Raw genomic sequence first — 27,117 nt, forward strand, 5'->3', positions numbered from 1 at the left:
CAGTACAAGAAAACAATGAGAATATTTATCAGCAGATAAGCAGTGGTCTCACTTCACCAGCGACCTAACAGTTCTTTTTTTAATATGCATCACTGGGAAGGAAAGTTTATGGGGAGCTCCAACCAAGAGGGGCAACATGGCAGAACACACAATTTTAGGATTTCAATTACAACAAAAAAAGAGGCCTTTGCAAGAGTTCTAGGTGTCCTGACACTTACTCATTCCCAGAATAGCATAATGAACCCAGCAGTGTTAAAAAACGTTCAGATAAGGTAGTTTGAATCAGCCAGTAACTAAGCTACAAAAAAACAAAAAAGCTTCTGTCTCCCACAGTGCCACTATCTGCAGAAATCTTCTCCAAAAACCTCATAAAATAAGTGTTTTCTGTACGATACCCAGAAAGTTCCCAAAATTTTGGTTGATCTATATTTAAAAAGAAATCTGCACCCATTTCATGCTAAGCAGCAATTTCAAAAGCCTTGTGAATCTATAGGCCTTTTCTGAATATTGCAGGGAAGTGTGCTTAAACACAGTTCTTGCTGGAAAGGTGATAACATGCTTCTGGACCCTGGTGTAGAAATGATCTAATTATATTATAGAATTATATGCAGTAAGTGGGCTAGCAATATCCATGTGGAAAGCCATGTGATAAATTGAATCATGTACCTTAGTCTCACATGCACTCTGTACACTATATCCACTGGGACTACTAGCATTTCAATTCTCTTAGCAACTTCAAACAGATGGTACTTTTTCGGGTGGGGGGGAAGAGGAGGAGGAGGAGGGAGGAGCACAAACTTCACAAATGTGTGATATTCCCACTGTGCAAAAGCCCTACCTGAGGTCCAGAATGGGTAATATTCAGCACTAACATTGCTTCTTGCTATAGTCACTGAAGGTCTGTTCTCTCTACTTGAAGTCTTCTACTAATTCAGTAAAACACTTCCTTTACCATCCTGCATCACTGATCCTTTCCATTCCATTCTCGATGGTCAGTCGCTCTTTCACATTCACCCCCGTCACTACCACCTAACTCCACCAGTTAAACTTAAATTATAACAAGGAAACATGAACAATAAAAAAGACTCAATCTTACAAAGTGCTGAACACTACTGTGAAATGTTGAGTGCCCTCAACTCCCAAAGGTTTTATTGGGCATTGTTGGCACCCAGCACCTTATTGGATTTGTGGATATTGTGGATCTAGCCACAAGTCCCTTGAGGACAGCATGAGGACAGTGAACTCTCTCAAAACAACTGACAGATTGTCAGAGCCTCCTGGGGAAACCCTAAAATGTAACTAGCTGAAAAAAAGTCAACAGATTTATCAGAAGCATGACACCCTCAATGGAAAGGAGCAGATACTCTTTCAGTTATAAGAAACAGATTTTAAATTTCTACATTTATCAAACATCCTTGTCTGGATTAACTTTTATGGTTTTCTTGAAATCAAGTAAGATTATGGCAGTACACCTCATAAGCATGAAGTCTGGGCTTGCAGAACTAACAAAAGTGGCAACAGTAGAGTCAATCTTAAGCCTCTGTGGCTAAATATTCAAGATCTGGCCCCTGCCAGGTTTCCCCTTGACAATCAATTTAAAAACATGGGGAAAAAAAACAGATCATAACATGGAATTATCAGTTTCAACCCAGAGACCCAATCCTTGTGCCTTTTTAGAGATCATTTTGGCATTGTCTCGCATACCTTCTCTGTTAACTAAAAACTCTGGAAGATAGAAAAATTCTGGGATAAGCTCCTTCACATCAGTCATAGATTCATAGGAGGAGAGACGCCAAGTTGTGTGGGTAGAATGAAAGGTTCTATCTGGGATGTCAAAACTTTGATCTGCAAGGAAAAACCAAAACTGTGTTTATTACCCTGACAAGAGGAAAACATACAATACCAATTGCACATTGGTGACCTCAAAAAGTTCAAGTTCACCAACTTTGCTTGGCTGAGGCCTGAACATTTAGATCCCAATTGCTACATGTGAGATCTAGAGTTAAAAGCCATAGAGACCAGATTTTTTTGGAATAGATCATAGAAGATGTACAGACATTTTTAGAAGATGTAGAGTTTTGTGAGATGCACAAAGAGTTCACGTACTACATGTTCTCTTTCTGAAAGCCTCAAAAGGGTCCACTGTCAAGGTAGGCCAGATTTCTAAGTTTACCACAATTGATAATTTCACTTTATTTTTCATTCATCATATTTAACAAAATTAATCTTACCTTGATAAGCTAAGAACATTTTAGTGAAAGGAGGCAATCTAACTAGAAAGTGAAGTACAGTTCCACTGTTGGAGTAATGAGATCCATAGTGATAAGGCTGCACAGGAGGCATGGGGTCATCCTCTCTAGCTCCTTTGCGGTACTCCTCTTCCAAATACTAGAACAGGAACAGGTAAAGTATGGGTGTCATATCTTACCCAACATGCTATTTAAAAGCTATATTGCTAGGATACTATACTAAGAGATACGTGCTTCCAGCACTTCACTAGTGCCCAGACAATTTCTGAAGAATTTAAGCTCTCATTTAGAGGAAAGAGCCTCACCTGGTGGGGTTCCCCCCCTCCCCCAGTTATAAAAATAGCTTCTGTCTGAAGTAATTAGTTATTCATTTTTAACCACACAATATTTTTCTGGAAGAGACCATTCCAATAACTGTTTCCAATGCTTCAGGTTACACCTTTCAAAACATTAACCATGGTTTTTGGAAATTGTACTAACCATGGTTTGTCCTGTTCTACACCTGCAGTTAACTCCGTTCAACACTAATTCAGCTGCACCTGTTTTAATCTTTTTTCAGAAATAGGCAACTTCTATAGTGTGGACTAGGTGCCCTTTCACCTTTAGAAAAAGGTATAACTTGCAGGAAAGAGACAGAATCCTGACTCTTCCATCCAAAAACTTATCCTTAGGGGTGGCAAATTTAAAGGGATAGTAAATATGAGTTTTTGTAACAAAAACTGCAGAAAAATCCCATCAAAGAAATTTTCAGAAGTGCCAAAGTGACTTAGGAGCCAACATCTTGCATTCAAAAGAGGGCTTAGGGCTAGATTTACAAAAAGATATCTAGGCAGAGATGCAGATACGCATCTTTGAAAAATCTCAGTAGGTGCCTAAGTGAGGTTTTCCTAAATCTGTTTGAAACTGCCACTGAAAATATGGATGTCAGGTTCACATGCTTGAGCCCATACAGCAATCTAGTAATAAAGAACTGACATCACCATGGCAATGTACTGACTGACAATCTGTTAGATCATTTTACATAAATATTGAATGAAGAGGAAACAGTGCCATACATCAATGGTTTCTGTCAAAATTTCATTTTAAAAAACATCAATTCAACCACAAATGACAGTGCATATGCACACTTAAGCTTTTAAGCAATGGACCACCTGACTTACACAATATATTGCTCTAGTTGTAAATACTGTTCTTGTTGTCCAGGAACATTGTTGTGTCATAATGTGGGTTTTTCACACTAAACTTAAAATCAAAACGAGTTCATACACACACTTTTGTCAAATCACAGTCCAGATCTTGATGCAAATCTAAATGAAAGGCCCATGTGTAAATGCTTTCCAGCCCCATCAAGTCATTCTCTATGGATTTTAATGGGGGGCCAGGAACAAGATACATTTGTGGACATGGTCACTGTGACTGCACCCCATATTCGCCATAGTAATACTATAATATGGTTATGGCATAATTATGATGCATTTTGTGCAAGATAAGTCATGTGAGGAGTCACTGGAAAAGTTATGATTTGCTGAATACGATTATTCTATTTGTCTGCATGTATCATTTTTGTATCTGAACACTATGCATCTATACTTCAAATTTAGTTATGCATGGGAAACGCCCACCCGGCAAGATGCTTTCAGTCTAGATAGCTGGTTGGGAAGGGCCTATTCAGGGCAAGGAGCCATTAGGGAAAACAACAGGCCTTAGGAGAAGCTTATCTCCCCCTCGTGAGCCTTCCTGAGAATGCTCCAGACAGCTTGTAAGTAATGGCTGCTATGACTCTACAAGGACATGTGAACAGGCCATATGATTCTAGACTCCATCTTGGGATGTCAGTATTTTTACACAGACCAGTCTGGGAACCAAGTTTTGAAACAAAGGGCTCTGGTCATATGCTAAAGCTATATAAGGCAGGGAGTGACATCTGTAGTTCTTCACTCCCCACATAGGAAGACACCTGGAAACACCTGAGGAACAAAGACTTAACTGGAGGAAGTGCTGGACCAAGGCTAAACAGATTTCTAGCCTGTGTATGAAAGACCTGGGGATTCCAAGCTGTAAAGCTAGCGCAGCTTGTCCCATAAGAATCTGCAGCCCGCCTGTTTTGTCAGCCAGGATGAGAATTTGCTAGTTCATATCCTATCTTTCTAGTATCTTAGACTTAGTTTGTGTTTTATTTACTACGTAATCTGCTCTGATCTGTTTGCTATCACTTAAAATCTAATTTATTTTATGTTTTAATCCAAACCAGTGAGCTTTGATTAGAGTGCTTGTGGAAAATCTCTGCTTGGTTACCACAAGTATACATTGTTCTCTTCACATTGTGGGAGAGGCGGACCGGGTATTAAACCCAGATTTGACCAGGGCAGGACAGTACTGTTCTGGGGTCTTAGGCTGGGAAGCTGGTGGTTAGAGATCCTGTAACTGCAGGTGGGTGTGTTTCTATCTATGTGAATGCTGGTGAAAGTTCAGGCTGGAGCGCGTTGCAGCTTATCACAGCAGCACAGTGCGAGAGGGAGCCCAGGCTGGTGAGTCAGAGGGCTCAGTGGTACCCCAGTTCCAGTCACAGTCACCATAACAAACGCTCAGTAGCAACAGCAGGCAGCACTAATGGAATACTAGTTCTACTCTATATGATCAGATCTATTTTCAAACTAGATTGATGTTAGGAGATTAGGAAATACTTTTAAAGATTTTGTGCAGTTAGTTTAATTGATAAATGACCCAGTATGTTTGAAGGCAAACATAACTGTTCTGTTGCATACTAGAAAAAACCCAGATGTACAATATAATTTTATAGACCACAAAATGCAAGGCAATTTACAGAGATATATTTCTTTAGCTTCTTTGGTTAACTTCATATGTATTTATCTGGTTGGTCATGAATTTAGACCCCCAACATACATCAAATATAAAGCACCAAATGATGCACTGCAATTTCTAGGATTAAGTTTTTTCTTGATTTCTTATGTTCTTGGTTACAAAGAGACAGACATAAGAGAGAAGGGAATCCAGTTCCTGCTAACTGTTTTCACAATAGACTTTAACATGCTGAAAACGTGAAGTCCCACAGAAATGCATTAAAAAAACCCTCCACATTGTTTCGGTTTTAGATACCAGAAGAAAACACATTGTAGAAATGAGAGTTTAAGATACCTTGTAAGTATCCACATATCGATCTTCCTTTTCTTTAGACTGTACAGCTATGGGTTTGGCTAGATTTCTGTAATAGGAGAAATGTTGACATCTTATTTTCATAATGAAATTAGAAAATTCAGTTAAATGCAGATTAACATATACAAAGACTGATCTTTTTAGCTAAATCAGATTAAGAAGAGTTAAAATATAAAAGGACAAATACAAAGGCAAATCCTAAGAACAAAACTCTACATACGAGTTTAGGAAAATAAAATGACTATAAAAATTACAGTCTTAATTTAAAATTGGCCATTTGATGTTAGTGCTAGAGGAATGAAAGTCATTTGTCCATAGAACAGCTACAGTATAGGCAACAGGTCACATACACTCCCCATACCGCCCCCACCAACACGTTTCAATCCTGACTTGTAGCATTCCTTTAAGAGTAATGCCTTGTCTACTGTGGCAAGGCACCTCCTCTGTGTCGCCAGAATTAGCACTTGCCACACAAATCAGCCCACTCTGGCCTGTGTGCTTCTTCCCCCTCTGTATTTTCTTATCAGTATTTTCAAGGTAGGCCTCGGTTCAGGCCCAAGGAGTAGGGTTGCCAAGTCTCCAGGATTGGCCTGGAGTCTCCTGGAATTGGTATCAATCTCCCAGTGACTATTGAAAGCAATCTGGGAGATTCCCCCCCCCTGCCCCCCGCCCCCCACAACGTCATGTCATTTTCTTAAAATATCCTATTAAAATCTCCCAGAATAGCTTCAGTCAGAGTTTGCAACTCTACCAAGGAGGGTTCCTCCAATTAACAAAATGAATTTTTCCTGCTTCCTTGTTGTGGGGGGTGTTGTCCTGTTGTTGGCCCCAGATGTGTCAGTTCTTCCCCTAAACAGGCACTCAGCTTTGGTTATTTCCCCTGTAGGGAGGAGAGCAGCCTCTCGCCCTGGAGAAGCCTATCTCCCTGCTGCCACTAGCCCTGCAGCAGCTCATCTCTCCTCCCCATGTCTCATCAGAGGAGGGGTTTTTAAAAAGGTGTCAAGAAGCCCTAATTGGGCTCAGGTATCCCTAACTGACCTGAAGTAACTCTCTCTCAGTTTATAGGAAAAAGGGACTCTCATTCTAAGGCTAACATACCTGCCTTCCATCACTCCTCTTGCACCAGGACCTGCACAAGGGCACGCCCTGCCCACCCTCCACCCCAGGGCCGCCGGACCTTTTCATCGGGCCCCTGCCCCGTGGACCCAACCAGCCCCCTCACCCCTTCACTGTGAGCCGGCTGCACGAGCTGCAGCCGGTCTGCTTCGAGACCGCGCCAAGGAAACATCTATATACGCTCGTGCTCCATACCTCTTCATGCCCTCACCCTCATGTCCCGCCCAGATACAAAATAGCGGGACCTCTTGCCACCTTTGGAGGGTGAGAAATCCCGGTGGGCCAGCCTATATTCCACCTTGGTCCCGAGGCCTGCCGGGGATATCAGTTGGCAGCTCCTTCATGGAACTGTGAGCATGGGCGTGTATTTGGCACAGTTCACCCCATCCCAGACACCTGCACCTTTTGCAGCACGAGGGAAACCCTGGCACACACATACGTGGAATGTGCCAGGCTGCAGCCCCTATTCCGGCTCCTCTCGAATATTTTATTATGTTTCTGGTTGCACTTTTCCCCTCACCTTCTTATTTATACACTCCCTATCCGCGGCCCCACAAAGTCACGGGATCTCCTGGTCAACCTCTTCCTGGCCCTAGCTAAAATGGCCATCTATAAAACCAGAGTGAGGAGGTTGGCCGATGGAGTCTCCGGTGACTGTGGGGCCTATTTCTGATCCTCTGTCCATTCACGTATCCAGGCAGAGTTCCTCTGGGCAGCGTCCACTGACTCCCTTGATGCCTTTGAGGAGCAGTAGGTGCTGTCCGGGGTTTCTGCTCTGTGTCCCCATCCGGTTCCCTTCGTTTGACCCTTTGATCACACTCCTGTTCCTGTTATTTCATTAGTTGTCCCCCGTATTTATTTGGTGTCCAGATCCTGTGGATCCCCCTCTTAGGCTGGGCTGGGATCCTTTAGCAGTGGGCGGGCTTTGCCCGCCCACTTCCCGGATCCCAGTAGAATCATTCTACTCCTCTTGCTTGATATTAAGTGGTGGGACCTATTGCCATCTGCTGAGGATGACGAACCCCATTGGCCAGTCTGTATTCTGCCTGGGTTCCACAGGCCTCCAGGAATATTAGTTGGCAGCTCCTTCATGGAGCCGTGAGCATGGGAATGTACCTGGTACGGTTCACCCTTATCACAGATGCCTGTCCTTTTGCAGCATGAGGGAGACTCAGGCCTACCTTGGGTGCACCAAGTTGCTGCCTCTTTTCCAGATCCTCCTGGACTTACTTTTGTGGTTCTAGCTACACTTCTGCTCTCAGCTTCTAATTTATGCACACCCCATTTGTGACCCCTCCTCGTCAACCTCCTCCTAGCGATGGCCAAAGTGGCCACCTATAACACCAGGGAGAGGATGCCAGCTGAGGGAGTGCTCTGCCACTGTGGGGCCTATTTCCATTCTTCTCTCTATTCACATATCCAGGCAGAGTTCCTTTGGGTCGCATCCGCTGGCTCCCCTGACACCTTTGATGAGCAGTGGGAGCTGTCAAGGGCTCTCTAGTCGGTGTCCTTCAGGTTCCTTGATTCTGACCCTTTGACATTCACAGCTGTCTTTGTTTTTGGTTGTGTTGTCCCCCATACTTATTTGAGTTCCAAGCTCAATAGTTCCTGCCCTTAGGCCGGTTGAAGAGTCTTTGGCTGTGGGCAGGCTTGCGACTGCCCACCTCCCAGAACCCAACAGGACTACTCCTCTTGCAGTTGCCTAGCCTGACTTTTTCTAGTCACACTAGACACAAGAGCTGCACCAACTTCACTAAAATCCATTTCAAAAATCAATGTAGTTAAGATTGTGCCTGTGTGGACCCCCTTTAGTCTGTTTACAACTAGCTGATATAGATTTACCTTTGGTAACTGGCAAGTTGCTCATAGAGCATAATTCTGGTTTTGGTTATGTTTTGCTAAATTGTCAGGTCTTTGGTTACAGGCTTTTTTTTTTTTTTTTTCAAGGCAAAGGAATGTATATCAGGAAATGCAAGACAGCAGGTATTGAGTGAGACCTGTCAACTACTGTGAATATAAATGCTGGTAACGGGCATACTGTTCAAATTGACTAGATGAGCCTATGTTACATTCAAATACCATTAGACCAGATGTGTTTCCTAGCAATCTTCCTAATTAAGTTTTGGTTTATCAGGGTGATCACAAGTGGATTTTACTGAAATAACCAGTTTAATGAGTTATTTGGAAAGGAGTAATTTCAAAGATTTCTTGTTACCTATAAACAGATGGATCATTTAGGTCCAGTGTTTCGCTGGTGTAGTCAGAAAGTATAAAGGGAAATACTGGATACTGCATGAGATCATTGAAGGAACGGCCAGCATGTTTGTTTAAATGAGTCAGGTATTCAAAGTTGGTAATCTGTGCTGTGTACCATAGATGGGTCAAAGCAGTAATGTTCCCATACTCCAAAAGATTAGGCAGGTTGTTCATTAAGATGTTGTGGTACACATCATCACGGACCTAAAATAATTATTGTAGTTTTAATCAAGCAACACATTTAAACTGTCATAAACTACATCTCCTCCTACAGTATGTAAGATTCTCTCATTTACAAGGTTCGAGAGATCTGCTAAGATCAGAACAATGTGATTAAAAAGTCACAACATTACGATATTGAATTGGTTTAGTCCTGTGTTTTTAGAACGTACCTATGACACACACCTTGTCTATCAAAAAGCCTGGATGAGCCCTTAACTCATATTAGCTTCCAGAAGTATCTAAGATTTCAAAGAAGCCTACCCATAGTTTTTCTTAATGTATTCCATGAAAATACACATTTCTTCAATACATAATTATAAAGAATATCTTTATATACATATTCTATATTACCATGCATTAATGCCATACTGTTACCTTTGTGTTGTCAAAAGCTAAGAGTAAAGTTCTGCCATTTGTTAAAAATATTTCCACAGCATTGTCTCTTAATTGCCACCATCTCTTATGAACTTCCTTGATTTCTTCATATGTCCAAGAAAATGATGCTGGTTCAGTTTCCCTGTGAAAACTCTGAAGAACATACAGTAGATTGATACAGAAAATGTTTTGCTCACTAGCCTTTAAAACTAGCCCTATTTGCAGTCAGTTTCCATTTATTTATACTGCATACTGTAAACTAATGCTCGGTGTATAGTAATTTACTTTAAACTTTGGCTTGTACTTTTGAAAATCTTAAATTAAGCTACATTTCTTTAATAGACAAAGAATTAAGCTGTTTATCAAAAACTTTATATAATGAAAACTATCTAACAGATCATTTGTTTTTAATCTGTTTCACTCCTATGTCAATACAAGACACTGTTAGGGATCACAAGAATTAGCTCAATCAAATGTCACTTTAGGGTAATAAAAGCAGGTTTTTGTTTTGTTTTTTTTTAATTTTATTTAAACACAAGTTTCACCTTTCAATAGATAAGTATATTACAAATCCTAATTCTGGGGTTCTGGTCCATAACTAAGGCTCCTAAGCACTACTGTAATATATAATAAAATCTGGTATTTATATATAACAATATATAACATATTGAAAGACTGGTAGAATTAGGAATAATATTCTCTTTATTCTATAATGGAAGTTATCAATCTAACTCAGAGCATTTGTAGGTTATTGCTGAAATGTTGGCAGATAAGCATTTTAAAATTCTCAAATAATCACACACAAATAGAACAAAAGTCTATGAATTCAAACTCCCAGATAACTTAATATACAAATTAAAATTATTATGGTGATTTTAAATGATAAAGCACCAAAGTTATTCTCAGTTCTAATTTAGAAAAATGTGTGATCTGTGAAAAACTTCAGCTCATACTCACAGAACTTTCTATTGTGTCGGAAGCATTGTCTTCAACAAAATACATTCCATATTTGCCTGCAAAGAGGAATATTTATACAAGAAGTGACTATTACTATACTAATTTGTCTTTATTTTTAACATCCATAAAAATGATAAGACATGATGTCTAAAGCACTAACAATGCTATTCATAATAGTAAGTAAAAAGGACAGCATTTGGTGGAAATGAAGGTAAGTAATTAAATATTTGTCAAAGGATAGTATTTAACAAATTAACAATAAAGCCAATGAGCACGCTGTGAAAACTGTAGGAAAGGAAGGCCAAACTGACTAGTTGGGTAAGCAGGTGCAACTCCAGTAGTCATACAGAGTTAAGGCCAGAAGGGGACCACCATATTATCTAGTCTGTCCTCCAGTATATCACAAACCATTACCACAATAAATGCAGTTACAGTCACCTAAACCAATGATTAATTTAGCCTGGAATGTCTGTTTTTAATAAAATTCATAGAGAGGCTGTAGATATGTAAATAAACTGAGACTGAACAAAAACATTAAGTGCTCATCTTAGAAATTCATTACATAAATAAGTGCACAATAGACATACGACTCAAAGCAACAACACACAAATAAAATATTCTGTATGTGGGGTAATCTATGACTATTCATCATCTCCTGTGGTACAATATGTGGAAAGTCAAGCAACATTTCGGATATTCCAAAATACATATGAACCATATATCTGGAAAAAATCAGTTGTGTGTTAACTTTAGAAAATTTCATCCATATGTTAACTGACACTGGCAGATCAGGTGCCAGCTCTTGCCAAGACTGCAGGCATTAGCTAAGAACTGACAAACTCATAGCTGGAGACTAGACTAATTCACCTGTACCTCAGTTTTGCTCAAAATAGGTATTAGTCTTATAAGAATGTATTTAATGTTTAGACTCTGTGAAATGCTTGCAAGTTGCTGCATGCATTAATCTCACTTGTAATGTCGATATTCTATGCTCTACGAAAATATGTAAATTTTGTCTTATAACTTCATAAATGTTTGCTCTGAACTTGCAAACCCAGGTACAGGAATTGTCATGCCACTTCTCCGCTCCTCCCCGCTGCCTATTCAGGAGGACCATCAAAATTTAAGTGGGGCCATTGCAAGACAAAGCTTTGTTAATTTTCCCATCCACCCAGGTTAAGTAGGTGCAGAAGGCCTGTAGCTTTGAATGCTGGAAGAGGTAAATGAAAAATCTTCACATCAACTCTTTTTTCCTATCTCTTTGCCAAACTCTCTCAGGGCTAGAGAAACCAAACTGAAGCCAGACACCCTGGGTCTACCCAGAAAAACTGAATTGACCAGCTGTTGTGACCTGCACTGGATGTGTCATGTTTGTCTTTCTTCCACAGGACAGAAGCGACTTTGTCTGTACAAAGTGCAAGCTGGTCTCCATACTGGGAAGAGAAGGTTCATGGTCTGGAGCAACAGGCATCGACCCTGGGTTGCATAAGGAGAAACTGAAAATTTCCTGGACAGACGTCAGGACATGCTTCTACAGACACAACGTTCTGAAGATTCAGAGCAGGCTGCACTGCGGAGACAGGACGACGGTGAAGAAATTTGGCAGCATGTGACCTCCAGAAGAAGAAAGGGGAGTGTCCATGTACCAGCAATGCAGATACAAGTAAGTAACCGTTTTCATGTTCTCTCCACAGGTACCAATTCGGAGAGTGGACTAGATGATACATCTGAGGGAAGGGAACAGAAGAAGACTCCGCCGATTGGAAGGCAAGAGATGCAATGTCCTAGGGTTGGGGGTTCCACGACCACCGCTCCCAAGAGAAGGGGGCAGGTGGTAGTGGTGGTTGGGGACTCTCTCCTCATGGGGACTGAGTCATCTATCTGCCACCCCAACCAGGAAAACCGAGAAGTCTGCTGCTTGCCAGGATTCACGATGTGACAGAGAGACTGCCGAGACTCATCAAGCCCTCGGATCGCTACCCCTTCCTGCTTCTCCACATGGGCACCAATGATACTGCTAAGAATGACCTTGAGCGGATCACTGCAGACTACGTGGCTCTTGGAAGAAGGATAAAGGAGTTTGAGGTGTAAGTGGTGTTCTCGTCCATCCACCCCGTGGAAGGAAAAGGCCTGGGTAGAGACCATCGAATCACGGAAGTCAACGAATGGCTACGCAGGTGGTGTCGGAAAGAAGGCTTTGGATTCTTTGACCATGGGATGGTGTTCCAAGAAGGAGGAATGCTAGGCAGATACGGGCTCCATCTAATGAAGAGAGGGAAGAGCATCTTCGCAAGCAGGCTGGCTAACCTAGTGAGGAGGGCTTTAAACTAGGTTCACCGGGGAAGGAGACCAAAGCCCTGAGGTAAGTGGGATACCGGGAGGAAGCACGAGTGCACGAGAGGGCAGGGCTCCTGCCTCATACTGAGAAAGAGGGACGGTCAGCGAGTTATCTCAAGTGCCTATACACAAATGCAAGAAGCCTGGGAAACAAGCAGGGAGAACTGGAAGTCCTGGCACAGTCAAGGAATTATGATGTGATTGGAACAACAAAGACTTGGTGGGATAACTCACATGACTGGAGTACTATTATGGATGGATATAAACTGTTCAGGAAGGACAGGCAGGGCAGAAGAGGTGGGGGAGTTGCATTGTATGTAACAGAGCAGTGTGACACAAGTATGAAACTGCAGAAAAACCTGAGAGTCTCTGGATTAAGTTCAGAAGTGTGAGCAACAAGGGTGATGTCGTGGTGAGAGTCTGCTATAGACCACCAGACCAGGGGGATGAGGCTTTCTTCCAGCAACTCAAGGAAGTTACTAGATCACAGGCCCTGGTTCTCATGGGAGACTTCAATCGCCCTGATATCTGCTGGGAGAGCAATACAGCGGTGCACAGACAATCCAGGGAGTTTTTGGAAAGTGTAGGGGACAATTTCCTGGTGCAAGTGCTGGAGGAACCAACTAGGGGCAGAGCTCTTCTTGACCTGCTGCTCACAAACCAGGAAGAATTAGTAGGGAAAGTAAAAGTGGATGGTCGAGTTCAGGATCCTGACACAGGGAAGAAAGGAGAGCAGCAGAATACGGACCCTGGACTTCAGAAAAGCAGACTGACTCCCTCAGGGAACTGATGGGCAGGATCCCCTGGGAGAACAACACGAGGGGGAAAGGAGTCCAGGAAAGCTGGCTGTATTTTAAAGAATCCTTATTGAGGTTACAGGGACAAACCATTCAGATGTGTAGAAAGAATAATAAATATGGCAGGTGACCAGCTTGGCTTAACAGTGAAATCCTTGTTGATCTTAAACACAAAAAAGAAGCTTACAAGAAGTGGAAGATTGGACAAATGACCAGGGAAGAGTATAAAAAATATTGCTCGAGCATGCAGGAGTGAAATCAGGAAGGCCAAATCACACCTGGAGTTGCAGCTAGCAAGAGATGTCAAGAGTAACAAGAAGAGTTTCTTCAGGTATGTTAGCAACAAGAAGAAAGTCAAGGAAAGTGTGGGCCCCTTACTGAATGAGGGAGGCAACCTAGTGACAGAGGATGTGGAAAAAGCTGATGTACTCAATGCTTTTTTTGCCTGTGTCTTCATGAACAAGGTCAGCTCCCAGACTACTGCACTGGGAAGCACAGCATGGGGAGGAGGTGACCAGCCCTCTGTGGAGAAAGAAGTGGTTCGGGACTATTTAGAAAAGCTGGACAAGCACAAATCCATGGGGCCGGATGCGCTGCATCTGAGAGTGCTAAAGGAGTTGGCGGATGTGATTGCAGAGCCATTGGCCATTATCTTCAAAAACTCATGGCGATCGGGGGAAGTCCCGGACGACTGGAAAAAGGATAATGTAGTGCCCATCTTTAAAAAAGGGAAGGAGGATCCTGGGAACTACAGGCCAGTCAGCCTCACCTCAGTCCCTGGAAAAAATCATGGAGCAGGTCCTCAAGGAATCAATTCTGAAGCACTTAGAGGAGAGGAAAGTGATCAGGAACAGTCAGCATGGATTCACCAAGGGCAAGTCATGCCTGACTAATCCAATTGCCTTCTATGACGAGATAACTGGCTCTGTGGATGAGGGGAAAGCAGTGGACGTGTCGTTCCTTGACTTTAGCAAAGCTTTTGACGCTGTCTCCCACAGTATTCTTGCCAGCAAGTTAAAGTAGTATGGGCTGGATGAATGGACTATAAGGTGGATAGAAAGTTGGCTAGATTGTCAGGCTCAACGGGTAGCGATCAATGGCTCCATGTCTAGTTGGCAGCTGGTATCAAGTGGAGTGCCCCAAGGGTTGGTCCTCGGGCCGGTTTTGTGCAATATCTTCATAAATGATCTGGAGGATGGTGTGGATTGCACCCTCAGCAATTTTGCAGAGGACACTAAACTGGGAGGAGAGGTAGATATGCTGGAGGGTAGGGATAGGATACAGAGGGACCTAGACAAATTAGAAGATTGGGCCAAAAGAAATCTGATGAAGTTCAACAAAGGACAAGTGCAGAGTCCTGCAATTAGGACGGAAGAATCCCATGCACCGCTACAGAGTAGGGACCGAATGGCTAGGCAGGAATTCTGCAGAAAAGGACCTAGGGGTTACAGTGGACGAGAAGCTGGATATGAGTCAACAGTGTGCCCTTGTTGCCAAGAAGGCCAATGACATTTTAGGATGTATAAGTAGGGGCACTGCCAGCAGATTGAGAGATGTGATCGTTCCCCTCTATTTGACATTGGTGAGGCCTCATCTGGAGTACTGTGTCCAGTTCTGGGGCCCACACTACAAGAAGGATGTGGAAAAATTGGAAAACGTCCAGTGGAGGGCAACAAAAATGATTAGGGGACTGGAACACATGAATTATGAGGAGAGGCTGAGGGAACTGGGATTGTTTAGTCTGCGGAAGAGAAGAATGAGGGGGGATTTGATAGCTGCTTTCAACTACCTGAAAGGGGGTTCCAAAGAGGATGGATCTAGATTGTTCTCAGTTGTAGCAGATGACTGAATAAGGAGTAATGGTCTCAAGTTGCAGTGGGGGAGGTCTAGATTGGATATTAGGAAAAACTTTTTCACTAGGAGGGTGGTGAAACACTGGAACGCGTTACCTAGGGAGGTGGTGGAATCTCCTTCCTTAGAAGTTTTTAAGGTCAGGCTTGACAAAGCCCTTGCTGGGATGATTTAGTTGGGGATTGGTCCTGCTTTGAGCAGGGGGTTGGACTAGATGACCTCCTGAGGTCCCTTCCTACCCTCATATTCTATGATTGACAGATCTCTACAACTCTGTCACTCTTAGGATTTAGATCATAACTCATTTATATATTCACATTTGCTTGCTTTAACCTGTAAATAATTCTCTTATTTGTTTTTCCTAATTAATAAACCTTTAAATAGTATCAATTGATCTGGGGTAAGTGACTGGTCTCTTGGGACTGGGAGCAACCTGAATATGATGTGATTTTTGATGTAAGTGGCCATTTATCACTAAATCCAGTCTTATAGATGGCAAAAATAGACTGGAAAATCTAAGGGAATTGTCCATGACTCCATGGTGAGACTGTTATTGTGATCCAGGAGTTCACATTTGTAACTGCGTTGGTGAAATCTAATTATAGAACATACCACCAGTTTGGGGTGTCTGCCCTGAGGTCAGCACTTACAGTCGTTAGCCACTCCAGACAATTTTTTTTTTAACACAACATTTAGTCATTGAAACTGTTACGCTTACCTAACAACAATTCCCCAGCTGTTTCTCTAGAAGGTGCTACATTGATGCATCTTCGATTCACTCTGCATATATACAAATAGAAACACTTATTACAAGTCATAAAATTCAGTAGATATCCAAAATTAACAGCCTCAAATACTATACACTATAACCAAGTAGACTTTTCCTTTCTGTGACCCCAAGTGTTCAAATCCCAAAGGAATATGTAAAACTAGCTCTCACCTCTAAGAATTGTGAGCAGCTGAATAAAACAGTGACAACGTTCAAACTTTGAGAGAAATACCAAGCTTAAATTTTATAATATATATTCACTTGTACAAATTTAGGATTTGTTGCTTTCCACATGCCCCAGCTCTTTTTTATGTTAAGCTAATTTGGTGCTTGTGAAAGGTGCTGGATTGACAGCACTGCAAAGTTAAAACCTAGTTATCCATTGAATATGTATAGTATAGGCAGTGAAAGTGCAGATTTACTCAGTCAACGAAGGGATAAGAATATAATTCAGTCTCCACATCCATTCACTTCTGGGCCTCTGCTGAAAGAACCAATAGGTTTCAATTTCAATGCTGATATTTGGAAATGAACCACAGCAAAGTCATTGATCATAGGCCCAATACCTGTCAAATGGTAATGACTTTCTACTGATTGTTAGGCTTTAAAAATCAGCAGCCTAGAAGTGAAAAGCTCTGTAAACCCACTACAATCTCTCAAGTCACCCCTGTACTATATTTGCTGTTTTTAATTTATGACAAGCAAGTGAAGCAGGTGCAAGTCTTCTTAAATAAGAATATTTCCTTGTTGGACAACATTGTATGATCTTATCCCTATTGTTCATCTCATGGTTGCCCTCATGAACAAAGGCAAAAAATAAAAATTTCCTTTGAGTAAGATTTTTTTTTCCTAATTCAAAGCTTACCTTATATTCTCACTTGCTGCTTTGTCTTTTACAGTGGAAGAATGAGAGGAATGTGTTTTGTCTTCAAATAGGTAAGACAAAGGGTGTTTGATCACTTCTATTGAAAAGTGTAAAAGAAAAATTGATTAAAATATTAACACTCTAGCTTTTGTGTAAGTTTAGTTATATTCTTAAAAGTATTACCTTCCTGTTTGTGCCTATCTCTGAGCAGGTACTTATTTGGTATAGTTAAATAGCACCTCTGCAAACGGCGCCTCTCTCGGTTTGGGCCTTCTGTTGGATCTAGTTGCCAAGATGTTGGGTAGTAGACAGGATCATACCAGAGTGTTCTGAAAATGAAAATATTTTAGAACAACATGACAACATATATATCTCATTTATTCTAATTAATTTTTTAAAAATTGGTAAATACATAACCATTACAAACAGGCATGAATTTCACAGTGAAACACTATCCAAGTCATGTTGCTATAAAATAGAGGACTGGATCCTGCAGTCCCTTAGTCTCATGTGCTGTTCCCTGGATTTTAATAGAACTACTCCTGAGTAAGTACTGCTGGATTGGTCAGCAAACTGCTTGAAAGTTATCAAGGGAATAAGTAACAGTACTGTTGCATAATGTGATGCTTAGTAAATTAAATTGCTACACTCAGACCTAATGTAGCTTGTCCAAAAGTAGAAGTACCATCATAATGGACACACTGAAGTTTGAGACTGCACATTGTTTTGGGGGGGGGAAGAGGAATAGCTCAGTGGTTTGAGCTTTGGCCCGCTAAACCCAGAGTTGAGAGTTCAATCCTTGAGGGGGCCATTTAGGGATCTGGGGCAAAAATTGAGGATTGGTCCTGCTTTGAGCAGGGGGTTGGACTAGATGACCTCCTGAGGTCCCTTCCAACCCTGATATTCTATAACTCTTTCCTTTTTAAAAGGTCTTGTACGCTTTTGTTTCTGCAGTAAAAAGATACAGCATTTTTGTTGCCAGTCAAGATTTCTTGATTTGGCTTAATGCATTTGCAACACTGGCTGGAAGATGCAGTTTATGCAAAACACTCAAACCAGATCTTTGTATTAGTCCTTCACTTTTGCTACTGTACCTTTCTAACATAGTATAATTTTATGTTGTTCTTTGACCTTCGCCCACTAGGTACACTGATTATACTTGATAAAAGGGCCAATCTATAGATATTTCAAGATCTAAAAATGCTTTTGATTGTCCACTTACATACAGGAAAATATATTTAGTAGGGCTGTCAATTAATCGCAGTTAACTCACGCGACTAAAAAAATTAATCACGATCAATCACTGTTTTAATCGCACTGTTAAACAATAGAATACTAATTGAAATTTAGCAAATATTTTGGATTTTTTTCTACATTTTCAAATATATTGATTTCAACACTACCACAAAATACAAGTATACAGTACTCACTTCATATTTTTATTACAAATATTTGCACTGTAAAAATGGCAAACAAAAGAAATAGTATGTTTCAATTCACCTCAGACAAGAACCATAGTGCAATCTCTATCGTGAAAGCACAACTTACAAATGTAGGATTTTTTTTGTTACATAACTGCTCTCAAAAACAAAACAATGTAAAACTTTAGAACGTGCAAGTCCACTCAGTCCTACTTCTTCAGCCTATCACTAAGAGAAACAAGTTTGTTTACATTTTTAGGAGATAATGCTGCCCACTTCTTATTTGTGTTACCTGAACGTGAGAACAGGTGTTTGCATGGCACTGTTGAAGCTGGCATTCCGAGTATTTACATGCCAGATATGCTAAACACTCGTATGCCCCTTCATGCTTTGGCCACCATTCCTGAGGACATCTTCCATGCTGATGACGCTCATTAAAAAAATACTGCATTAAATTTGTGACTGAACTCCTTGGGGGAGAATAGTACGTCTCCTGCTCCATTGTTTTACTCACATACTGTCATATCATAGAATCATAGAATCATAGAATATCAGGGTTGGAAGGGACCCCAGAAGGTCATCTAGTCCAACCCCCTGCTCAAAGCAGGACCAAGTCCCAGTTAAATCATCCTAGCCAGGGCTTTGTCAAGCCTGACCTTAAAAACCTCTAAGGAAGGAGATTCTACCACCTCCCTAGGTAACGCATTCCAGTGTTTCACCACCCTCTTAGTGAAAAAGTTTTTCCTAATATCCAATCTAAACCTCCCCCATTGCAACTTGAGACCATTACTCCTCGTTCTGTCATCTGCTACCATTGAGAACAGTCTAGAGCCATCCTCTTTGAAACCCCCTTTCAGGTAGTTGAAAGCAGCTATCAAATCCCCCCTCATTCTTCTCTTCTGCAGACTAAACAATCCCAGCTCCCTCAGCCTCTCCTCGTAAGTCATGTGCTCTAGACCCCTAATCATTTTTGTTGCCCTTCGCTGTACTCTTTCCAATTTATCCACATCCTTCTTGTAGTGTGGGGCCCAAAACTGGACACAGTACTCCAGATGAGGCCTCACCAGTGTCGAATAGAGGGGAACGATCACGTCCCTCGATCTGCTCGCTATGCCCCTACTTATACATCCCAAAATGCCATTGGCCTTCTTGGCAACAAGGGCACACTGCTGACTCGTATCCAGCTTCTCGTCCACTGTCACCCCTAGGTCCTTTTCCGCAGAACTGCTGCCGAGCCATTCGGTCCCTAGTCTGTAGCGGTGCATTGGATTCTTCCATCCTAAGTGCAGGACCCTGCACTTATCCTTATTGAACCTCATTAGATTTCTTTTGGCCCAATCTTCCAATTTGTCTAGGTCCTTCTGTATCCTATCCCTCCCCTCCAGCGTATCTACCACTCCTCCCAGTTTAGTATCATCCGCAAATTTGCTGAGAGTGCAATCCACACCATCCTCCAGATCATTTATGAAGATATTGAACAAAACGGGCCCCAGGACCGACCCCTGGGGCACTCCACTTGACACCGGCTGCCAACTAGACATGGAGCCATTGATCACTACCCGTTGAGCCCGACAATCTAGCCAGCTTTCTACCCACCTTATAGTGCATTCATCCAGCCCATACTTCCTTAACTTGCTGACAAGAATGCTGTGGGAGACCGTGTCAAAAGCTTTGCTAAAGTCAAGAAACAATACATCCACTGCTTTCCCTTCATCCACAGAACCAGTAATCTCATCATAAAAGGCGATTAGATTAGTCAGGCATGACCTTCCCTTGGTGAATCCATGCTGACTGTTCCTGATCACTTTCCTCTCCTCTAAGTGTTTCAGGATTGATTCTTTGAGGACCTGCTCCATGATTTTTCCAGGGACTGAGGTGAGGCTGACCGGCCTGTAGTTCCCAGGATCCTCCTTCTTCCCTTTTTTAAAGATGGGCACTACATTAGCCTTTTTCCAGTCATCCGGGACTTCCCCCGTTCGCCACGAGTTTTCAAAGATAATGGCCAAGGGCTCTGCAATCACAGCCGCCAATTCCCTCAGCACTCTCGGATGCAATTCGTCCGGCCCCATGGACTTGTGCACGTCCAGCTTTTCTAAATAGTCCCTAACCACCTCTATCTCTACAGAGGGCTGGCCATCTCTTCCCCGTTTTGTGATGCCCAGCACAGCAGTCTGGGAGCTGACCTTGTTAGTGAAAACAGAGGCAAAAAAAGCATTGAGTACATTAGCTTTTTCCACATCCTCTGTCACTAGCTTGCCTCCCTCATTCAGTAAGGGGCCCACACTTTCCTTGGCTTTCTTCTTGTTGCCAACATACCTGAAGAAACCCTTCTTGTTACTCTTGACATCTCTTGCTAGCTGCAGCTCCAGGTGCGATTTGGCCCTCCTGATATCTTTCCTACATGCCCGAGCAATATTTTTATACTCTTCCCTGGTCATATGTCCAACCTTCCACTTCTTGTAAGCTTCTTTTTTATGTTTAAGATCCGCTAGGATTTCACCATTAAGCCAAGCTGGTCGCCTGCCATATTTACTATTCTTTCGACTCATCGGGATGGTTTGTCCCTGTAACCTCAACAGGGATTCCTTGAAATACAGCCAGCTCCCCTGGACTCCCTTCCCTTTCATGTTAGTCCCCCAGGGGATCCTGGCCATCTGTTCCCTGAGGGAGTCAAAGTCTGCTTTCCTGAAGTCCAGGGTCCGTATCCTGCTGCTTACCTTTCTTCCCTGCGTCAGGATCCTGAACTCAACCAACTCATGGTCACTGCCTCCCAGATTCCCATCCACTTTTGCTTCCCCCACTAATTCTACCCGGTTTGTGAGCAGCAGGTCAAGAAAAGCGCTCCCCCTAGTTGGCTCCCCTAGCACTTGCACCAGGAAATTGTCCCCTACGCTTTCCAAAAACTTCCTGGATTGTCTATGCACCGCTGTATTGCTCTCCCAGCAGGTATCAGGAAAATTAAAGTCACCCATGAGAATCAGGGCATGCGATCTAGTAGCTTCCGTGAGTTGCCGGAAGAAAGCCTCATCCACCTCATCCCCCTGGTCCGGTGGTCTATAGCAGACTCCCACCATGACATCACTCTTGTTGCACACACTTCTAAACTTAATCCAGAGACACTCAGGTTTTTCCACAGTTTCGTACCGGAGCTCTGAGCAGTCATACTGCTCCCTTACATACAGTGCTACTCCCCCACCTTTTCTGCCCTGCCTGTCCTTCCTGAACAGTTTATAACCATCCATGACTGTACTCCAGTCATGTGAGTTATCCCACCAAGTCTCTGTTATTCCAATCACGTCATAATTCCTTGACATCACCAGGACCTCCAGTTCTCCCTGCTTGTTTCCAAGGCTTTGTGCATTTGTATATAAGCACTTGAGATAACCTGTTGATCGCCCCTCATTCCCAGTATGAGGCAGGAGCCCTCCCCTCACAGACATTCCTGCCTGTGCTTCCTCTCGGTATCCCGCTTTCCCACTTACCTCAGGGCTTTGGTCTCCTTCCCCCGGTGAACCTAGTTTAAAGCCCTCCTCACTAGGTTAGCCAGCCTGCTGGCAAAGATGTTCTTCCCTCTCTTCGTAAGATGGAGCCCGTCTCTGCCCAGCACTCCTCCTTCATGGAACACCATCCCATGGTCAAAGAATCCAAAGCCTTCTCTCCGACACCACCTGCGTAGCCATTCGTTGACCTCCACGATTCGACGGTCCCTACCCAGGCCTTTTCCTTCCACGGGGAGGATGGACGAGAACACCACTTGCGCCTCCAACTCCTTTATCCTTCTTCCCAGAGCCACGTAGTCCACAGTGATCCGCTCAAGGTCATTCTTGGCAGTATCATTGGTGCCCACGTGGAGAAGCAGGAAGGGGTAGCGATCCGAGGGCTTGATGAGTCTCGGCAGTCTCTCCGTCACATCACGAATCTTAGCCCCTGGCAAGCAGCAGACTTCTCGGTTTTCCCGGTCAGGGCGGCAGATAGATGACTCAGTCCCCCGGAGGAGAGAGTCCCCGACCACCACCACCCGCCTTCTCCTCTTGGGAGTGGTGGTCGTGGAACCCCCAACCTCAGGACATCGCATCTCATGCCTCCCAACCAGCGGAGTCTCCTTCTGCTTTCTCCCCCCAGACATATCATCTGGTCCACTCTCCGCATTGGTACCTGTGGAGAGAACATGAAAGCGGTTAGTTACCTGTGTCTGTGTTACTGGAACCCGGACATTCCGCTTACCTCTTCTGGAGGTCACATGTTGCCAAGCTTCTTCACTGGCCTCTTGGCTCCTCTGTGCAACCTGCTCTATATCTTTAGAGCTTTGTGCCCCTAGAAGGCTATCCTGAGTTTGGTCCAGAAAATCCTCAGTCTCTCGTATACAACGCAGGGTCGTTACCTGTTGCTCCAGACCTTCAATCTTCTCTTCCAATATGGAGACCAGCTTGCACTTTGTACAGACAAAGTCGCTTCTGTCCTGTGGAAGAAAGACAAACATGGCACATCCAGTGCAGGTCACAACAGCTGAACCCCCCCCTTCCATATCACCTACCTACTATGAGCTTCCTCAGAGACGTTGGCAAGATGTAAGCCTCACTGGGCTCACTCCAGGCGAACTCCCAGGCAAACTCCTGCTGTGAGCTGCTCTGCTGTCCCCGCTGCTCCGCTGCCGCTCAGCTGGTTCGCGAGGCTCTGGCTATTTTTAAACAGCCAGGCTTCCCTGACGCAAACACACAGACACCCTAATGCCCGCCCCCTGCAGGCTAGCAGCCAATCAGACACTCACTCAGGCTCTCTCCCTGCCCTCCCAGCAAACACACGCTCGGATACTTCCTCAGCAAGCAAACACACACACTCGGATACTTACCAGTCCCAGGCAAACTCCTGCTGTGAGCTGCTCTGCTGTCCCCGCTGCTCCGCTGGTTCGCTGCCGCTCAGCTGGTTCGCGAGGCTCTGGCTATTTTTAAACAGCCAGGCTTCCCTGACGCAAACACACAGACACCCTAATGCCCGCCCCCTGCAGGCTAGCAGCCAATCAGACACTCACTCAGGCTCTCTCCCTGCCCTCCCAGCAAACACATATATTTCATGTTATAGCAGTCTCAGATGATGACCAAGGACATGTTTGTTTTAAGAACACTTTCACAGAAGATTTGATAAATTGCAAAGACGGTACCAATGTGAGATTTCTCAAGATAGCTACAGCACTCGATCCAGGATTTAAGAATCTGAAGTGCCTTCCAAAATCTGATTGGGATAGGGTTTGGAGCATGCTTTCAAAAATCTTAAAAGAGCAACACTCCAATGCGGAAACTACAGAACCCGAACCACCAAAAAAGAAAATCAACCTTCTGCGGGTGGCATCGGACTCAGATGATGAAAATGAACATGCATTGGTCTGCACTGCTTTGGATCGTTATCGAGCAGAACTCATCATCAGCACAGACACATGTCCTCTGGAATGGTGGCTGAAGCATGAAGGGATACATGAAACTTTAGTGCATCTGGCACGTAAATATCTTGCAATGCCGGCTACTACAGTGCCATGCGAACACCTATTTTCACTTTCAAGTGACAATGTAAATAAGAAGCGGACAGCATTATCTACTGCAAATGTAAACAAACTTGTTTCTCTGAGTGATTGGCTGAACAAGAAGTAGGACTGAATGGACTTGTAGGCTCTAAAGTTTTACATTGTTTTGTTTGAGTGCGGTTATTTTTTGTACATAATTCAACTTTCATGATAAAGAGATTGCACTACAATGTCTGAATTAAGTGAACTGAAAAATACTCTTATTTTTACAGTGCAAATATTAATAAAAATATAAAATGAGCATTGTACACTTTGTATCCAGTGTTGCAATTGAAAATCAATAGATTTGAAAAAGTGGAAAACATCCAAAAATATTTATATAAATAGTATTCTATTACTGTTTAACAGTGTGATTAATTGCAATTAATTTTTTTAGTCGCTTGACAGTCCTAACATTTAGCATTTCACAAAAGCTTAGAAACTGCAGCATTAGCAAGTACAAGTCACATTCATCTAATTTTGTTTTAAAATTACATATACGTTTCAATTGCTTGTAACATTAAAATCAAAGTGTACAGAATGGCCACATTTAAGTCCAGTAATACAGATCTAAAACGGCCACCACTTACCTGTCATGTGTAAGTTGCTGAACAAGTTCCTGCCAATGCCTGCTGGCACTTAAATCTGTTTTATACATTCCTCTAATGTGCTGAATCACCTTCTTTCTTTCCATTCCCTGCGAAAAAGAGACTGCCTGGGTGATGTCTGCAGCAATTTTGGAAATATCTTTTGACTTTGCATCCAGACGCTGAGAGAGACTGAGAAAAAAGTAATATGAACCAGATTACAAAATGCCTAATGAATATTTAGTACTGAGTGAAGACAGTGTACCGAATACCTTAGAACAGGGGTTTTCAAACTTCATTGCACTGCAACCCACTTCTGACAACAGGGCGGGGTGGGAGTAGGGGGAGGAGGCGGCGGCAGAGAGGGAAACCAAGCCTAAACACACCCAAGCCCCACTGCCTCTGGTGGGGGACCCAAAGCCAAAGGCTTCAGATTTGGTCCCAGGAAGTCTAATGTCAGCCCTGGCAACCCCATTAAAACAGGTCCCGACCCACAGTTTGAGAACCACTGCCTTAGAATCATAGGACCAGAAGGGATCTCGAGAGGTCATCTAGTCCAGTCCCCTACACTATGGCAGGATTAAGCATTATCTAGGCCATCCCTGACAGGCGTTTGTCTAATCTGCTCTTAAAAATCTTCAATGATGGAGATTCCACAACCTTCCTAGACAATTTATTCCAGTGCTTAACCACCCTGACAGCTAGGAAGTTTTTCCTAATGTCCAACCTAAACCCCTCCCTTGCTGCAATTTAAGCCCATTGAACAGTTTAATCAGTTAGCTAGTTACTGTCCACAGACCCTTGATGTGGTAGGCTCACTGACAGTTTGATACATAATTTGCATTCTGGAGGGCATAAATACAAGTCGTGTACCCTTCTGATTTCTTAGCAACGACTAAATATTACCATCAAAACTCAAGCCAGCAATAAGCAAAAACAGTTCTTGTGGAATGTATATTAACTAAATTATATGATGAAGTTTATATTAATCTTCTGTACAGCAATGAACTTGAGTGAAAGTTTAAGTCTCTCAAAATCAACATGAGTGGCAAAATCTTGAGTTATTTTCTCAGAGTGAGACTTAACCCTGCTCTGGCTTCTTTATGCCATGCAAAGAGTACAGAGTGTGACAAAATTGGCCCTAAAATGCTTGGATCTGGCCAGGAAATAATTCCCACAGTGCAGGAAACTGGACCCTCTTGCAAGTCCTGGTGTAGGGGGTGTGCCAGGTATCTGGCTGCAGCAAAGCCACAGCATGTACTGTTGTGGGGATTATGGACATTGCAGCTGCCCATAGGCAGGGACAGGTTGCCATAACTTTGTAACAGGGCTGTCTAAGTTAACCTCTTACTTGAAAGAGGACAAACAATGAAGTTACTCCGAAAAAAAAGTCATCATAATGATCAGGAGCTACCACCTTCAGGGAGTAATAACTGCTAATCACCTGAGAGGCAAGCAAAGTTGCCTAAATACCACCTCCTAGGGGACACTACAGATGATTGTTTTGACCAAGTTCAATAGGACCAGAAACCTGAAAACTGTATAAAGAATTAGCCTGATCTGACTCAGAAAGAGACTCATTCTGGAACAAAGACCTGAAATTTGCATACAGACCTACCAGGATACTATGCAGATGATTGGTAATACCTGGTAAATTTGGCACACATGTAGACTGCATATTGGTTTAGGATATGTTATCTCGAATGCTTTCATCCTAAATAAACGTACCATGCTTTGTGAAAGTTGGCAGGTCACTGGTAAACCTGTTATAGCCCCTGGGAGGTAACAGGACCATAAGTCTGAAGTAACCTCAGACTCGCTAAGGTGATTCTAGTGAATTGCCAGGGGATAGCAGCCCTGAAAATCTAGTCTGGAGGGAGAGAGGGAGGAGAGGAGAGGAGAGGGAGATAGCTAGAGGCCTGAGACTCAAGAGGGTGCCCTTGAGGATGCTACAAAAGGAACAGAGGTGCAGTTAATCCTGGAACTGTGACAAGAAGGTAATCATCTTTTCCAGAAGCACCAGAGTATTCAGAGGCAGTGCTGTGAAAGATGGCCCATCATCATCATATGCTAAGCCTTCTTCCCAAAAATACCTCAAAAAGTGAAAAGGAGCTAGGTAATGAGAGTTAGAAAGGTTTTGAGCAGATTGAAGTCTGAACACACTTAGTGACAACCTACATGGAGCATGCATTTTTGATCATTACTGGCCAGTTTCCACAGCTTCTACTCTTTGTATGTGTTCTGAACCTTTAGGTTTATTACGTCAGATTAAATCTGTATGGTATCATTAGCCTCAAGAAATTTGAAACAGGATTTGAACAAAAGCAAGGCATAAGAGGTAGGGGGAGTGTAAACAACTTTATACGCTTCACATTTAACTTAGCAAGTAGAGCAACATTCAGTTTGGGGTTTGATTTGAAACAGTGGTATTTTAGACATCTTTGAGTCTTTCAATGGATTATCTCAACCCCTACGAAAAACGTTTACTTCAAAAGAATGGCTTGAAGAATCATTCAGTGACAGATAATTGGAATCCTTTCACAGAGAATTTAAAATAGTCTAGCTCTTAAAAAGAAAAGGAGTACTT

The 27,117-nt window shown here is 42.9% G+C and overlaps 1 protein-coding gene across 3 annotated transcripts in view; it reads right to left on the bottom strand.

Annotated features, from left to right (window-relative positions):
* Positions 1 to 27,117, bottom strand: part of LYST (lysosomal trafficking regulator) — a 169,502-nt gene that overhangs the window by 25,975 nt on the left and 116,410 nt on the right. For all 3 annotated transcript variants that reach the window (XM_038394616.2, XM_043511408.1, XM_038394618.2), the window contains exons 34-43: positions 24,534 to 24,722; positions 17,152 to 17,297; positions 16,969 to 17,065; positions 16,053 to 16,114; positions 10,350 to 10,405; positions 9,393 to 9,545; positions 8,755 to 8,999; positions 5,406 to 5,472; positions 2,232 to 2,388; positions 1,705 to 1,845 (exon numbers count right to left, since the gene is read on the bottom strand). In XM_038394616.2, coding sequence (XP_038250544.1) covers positions 1,705 to 1,845; positions 2,232 to 2,388; positions 5,406 to 5,472; positions 8,755 to 8,999; positions 9,393 to 9,545; positions 10,350 to 10,405; positions 16,053 to 16,114; positions 16,969 to 17,065; positions 17,152 to 17,297; positions 24,534 to 24,722 — 1,313 coding nt within the window. The remainder of the gene's footprint in view (positions 1 to 1,704; positions 1,846 to 2,231; positions 2,389 to 5,405; positions 5,473 to 8,754; positions 9,000 to 9,392; positions 9,546 to 10,349; positions 10,406 to 16,052; positions 16,115 to 16,968; positions 17,066 to 17,151; positions 17,298 to 24,533; positions 24,723 to 27,117) is intronic.

The sequence above is a fragment of the Dermochelys coriacea genome, chromosome 3 (genome assembly GCF_009764565.3).
Source record: "Dermochelys coriacea isolate rDerCor1 chromosome 3, rDerCor1.pri.v4, whole genome shotgun sequence".
NCBI lineage: Eukaryota > Metazoa > Chordata > Testudines > Dermochelyidae > Dermochelys > Dermochelys coriacea.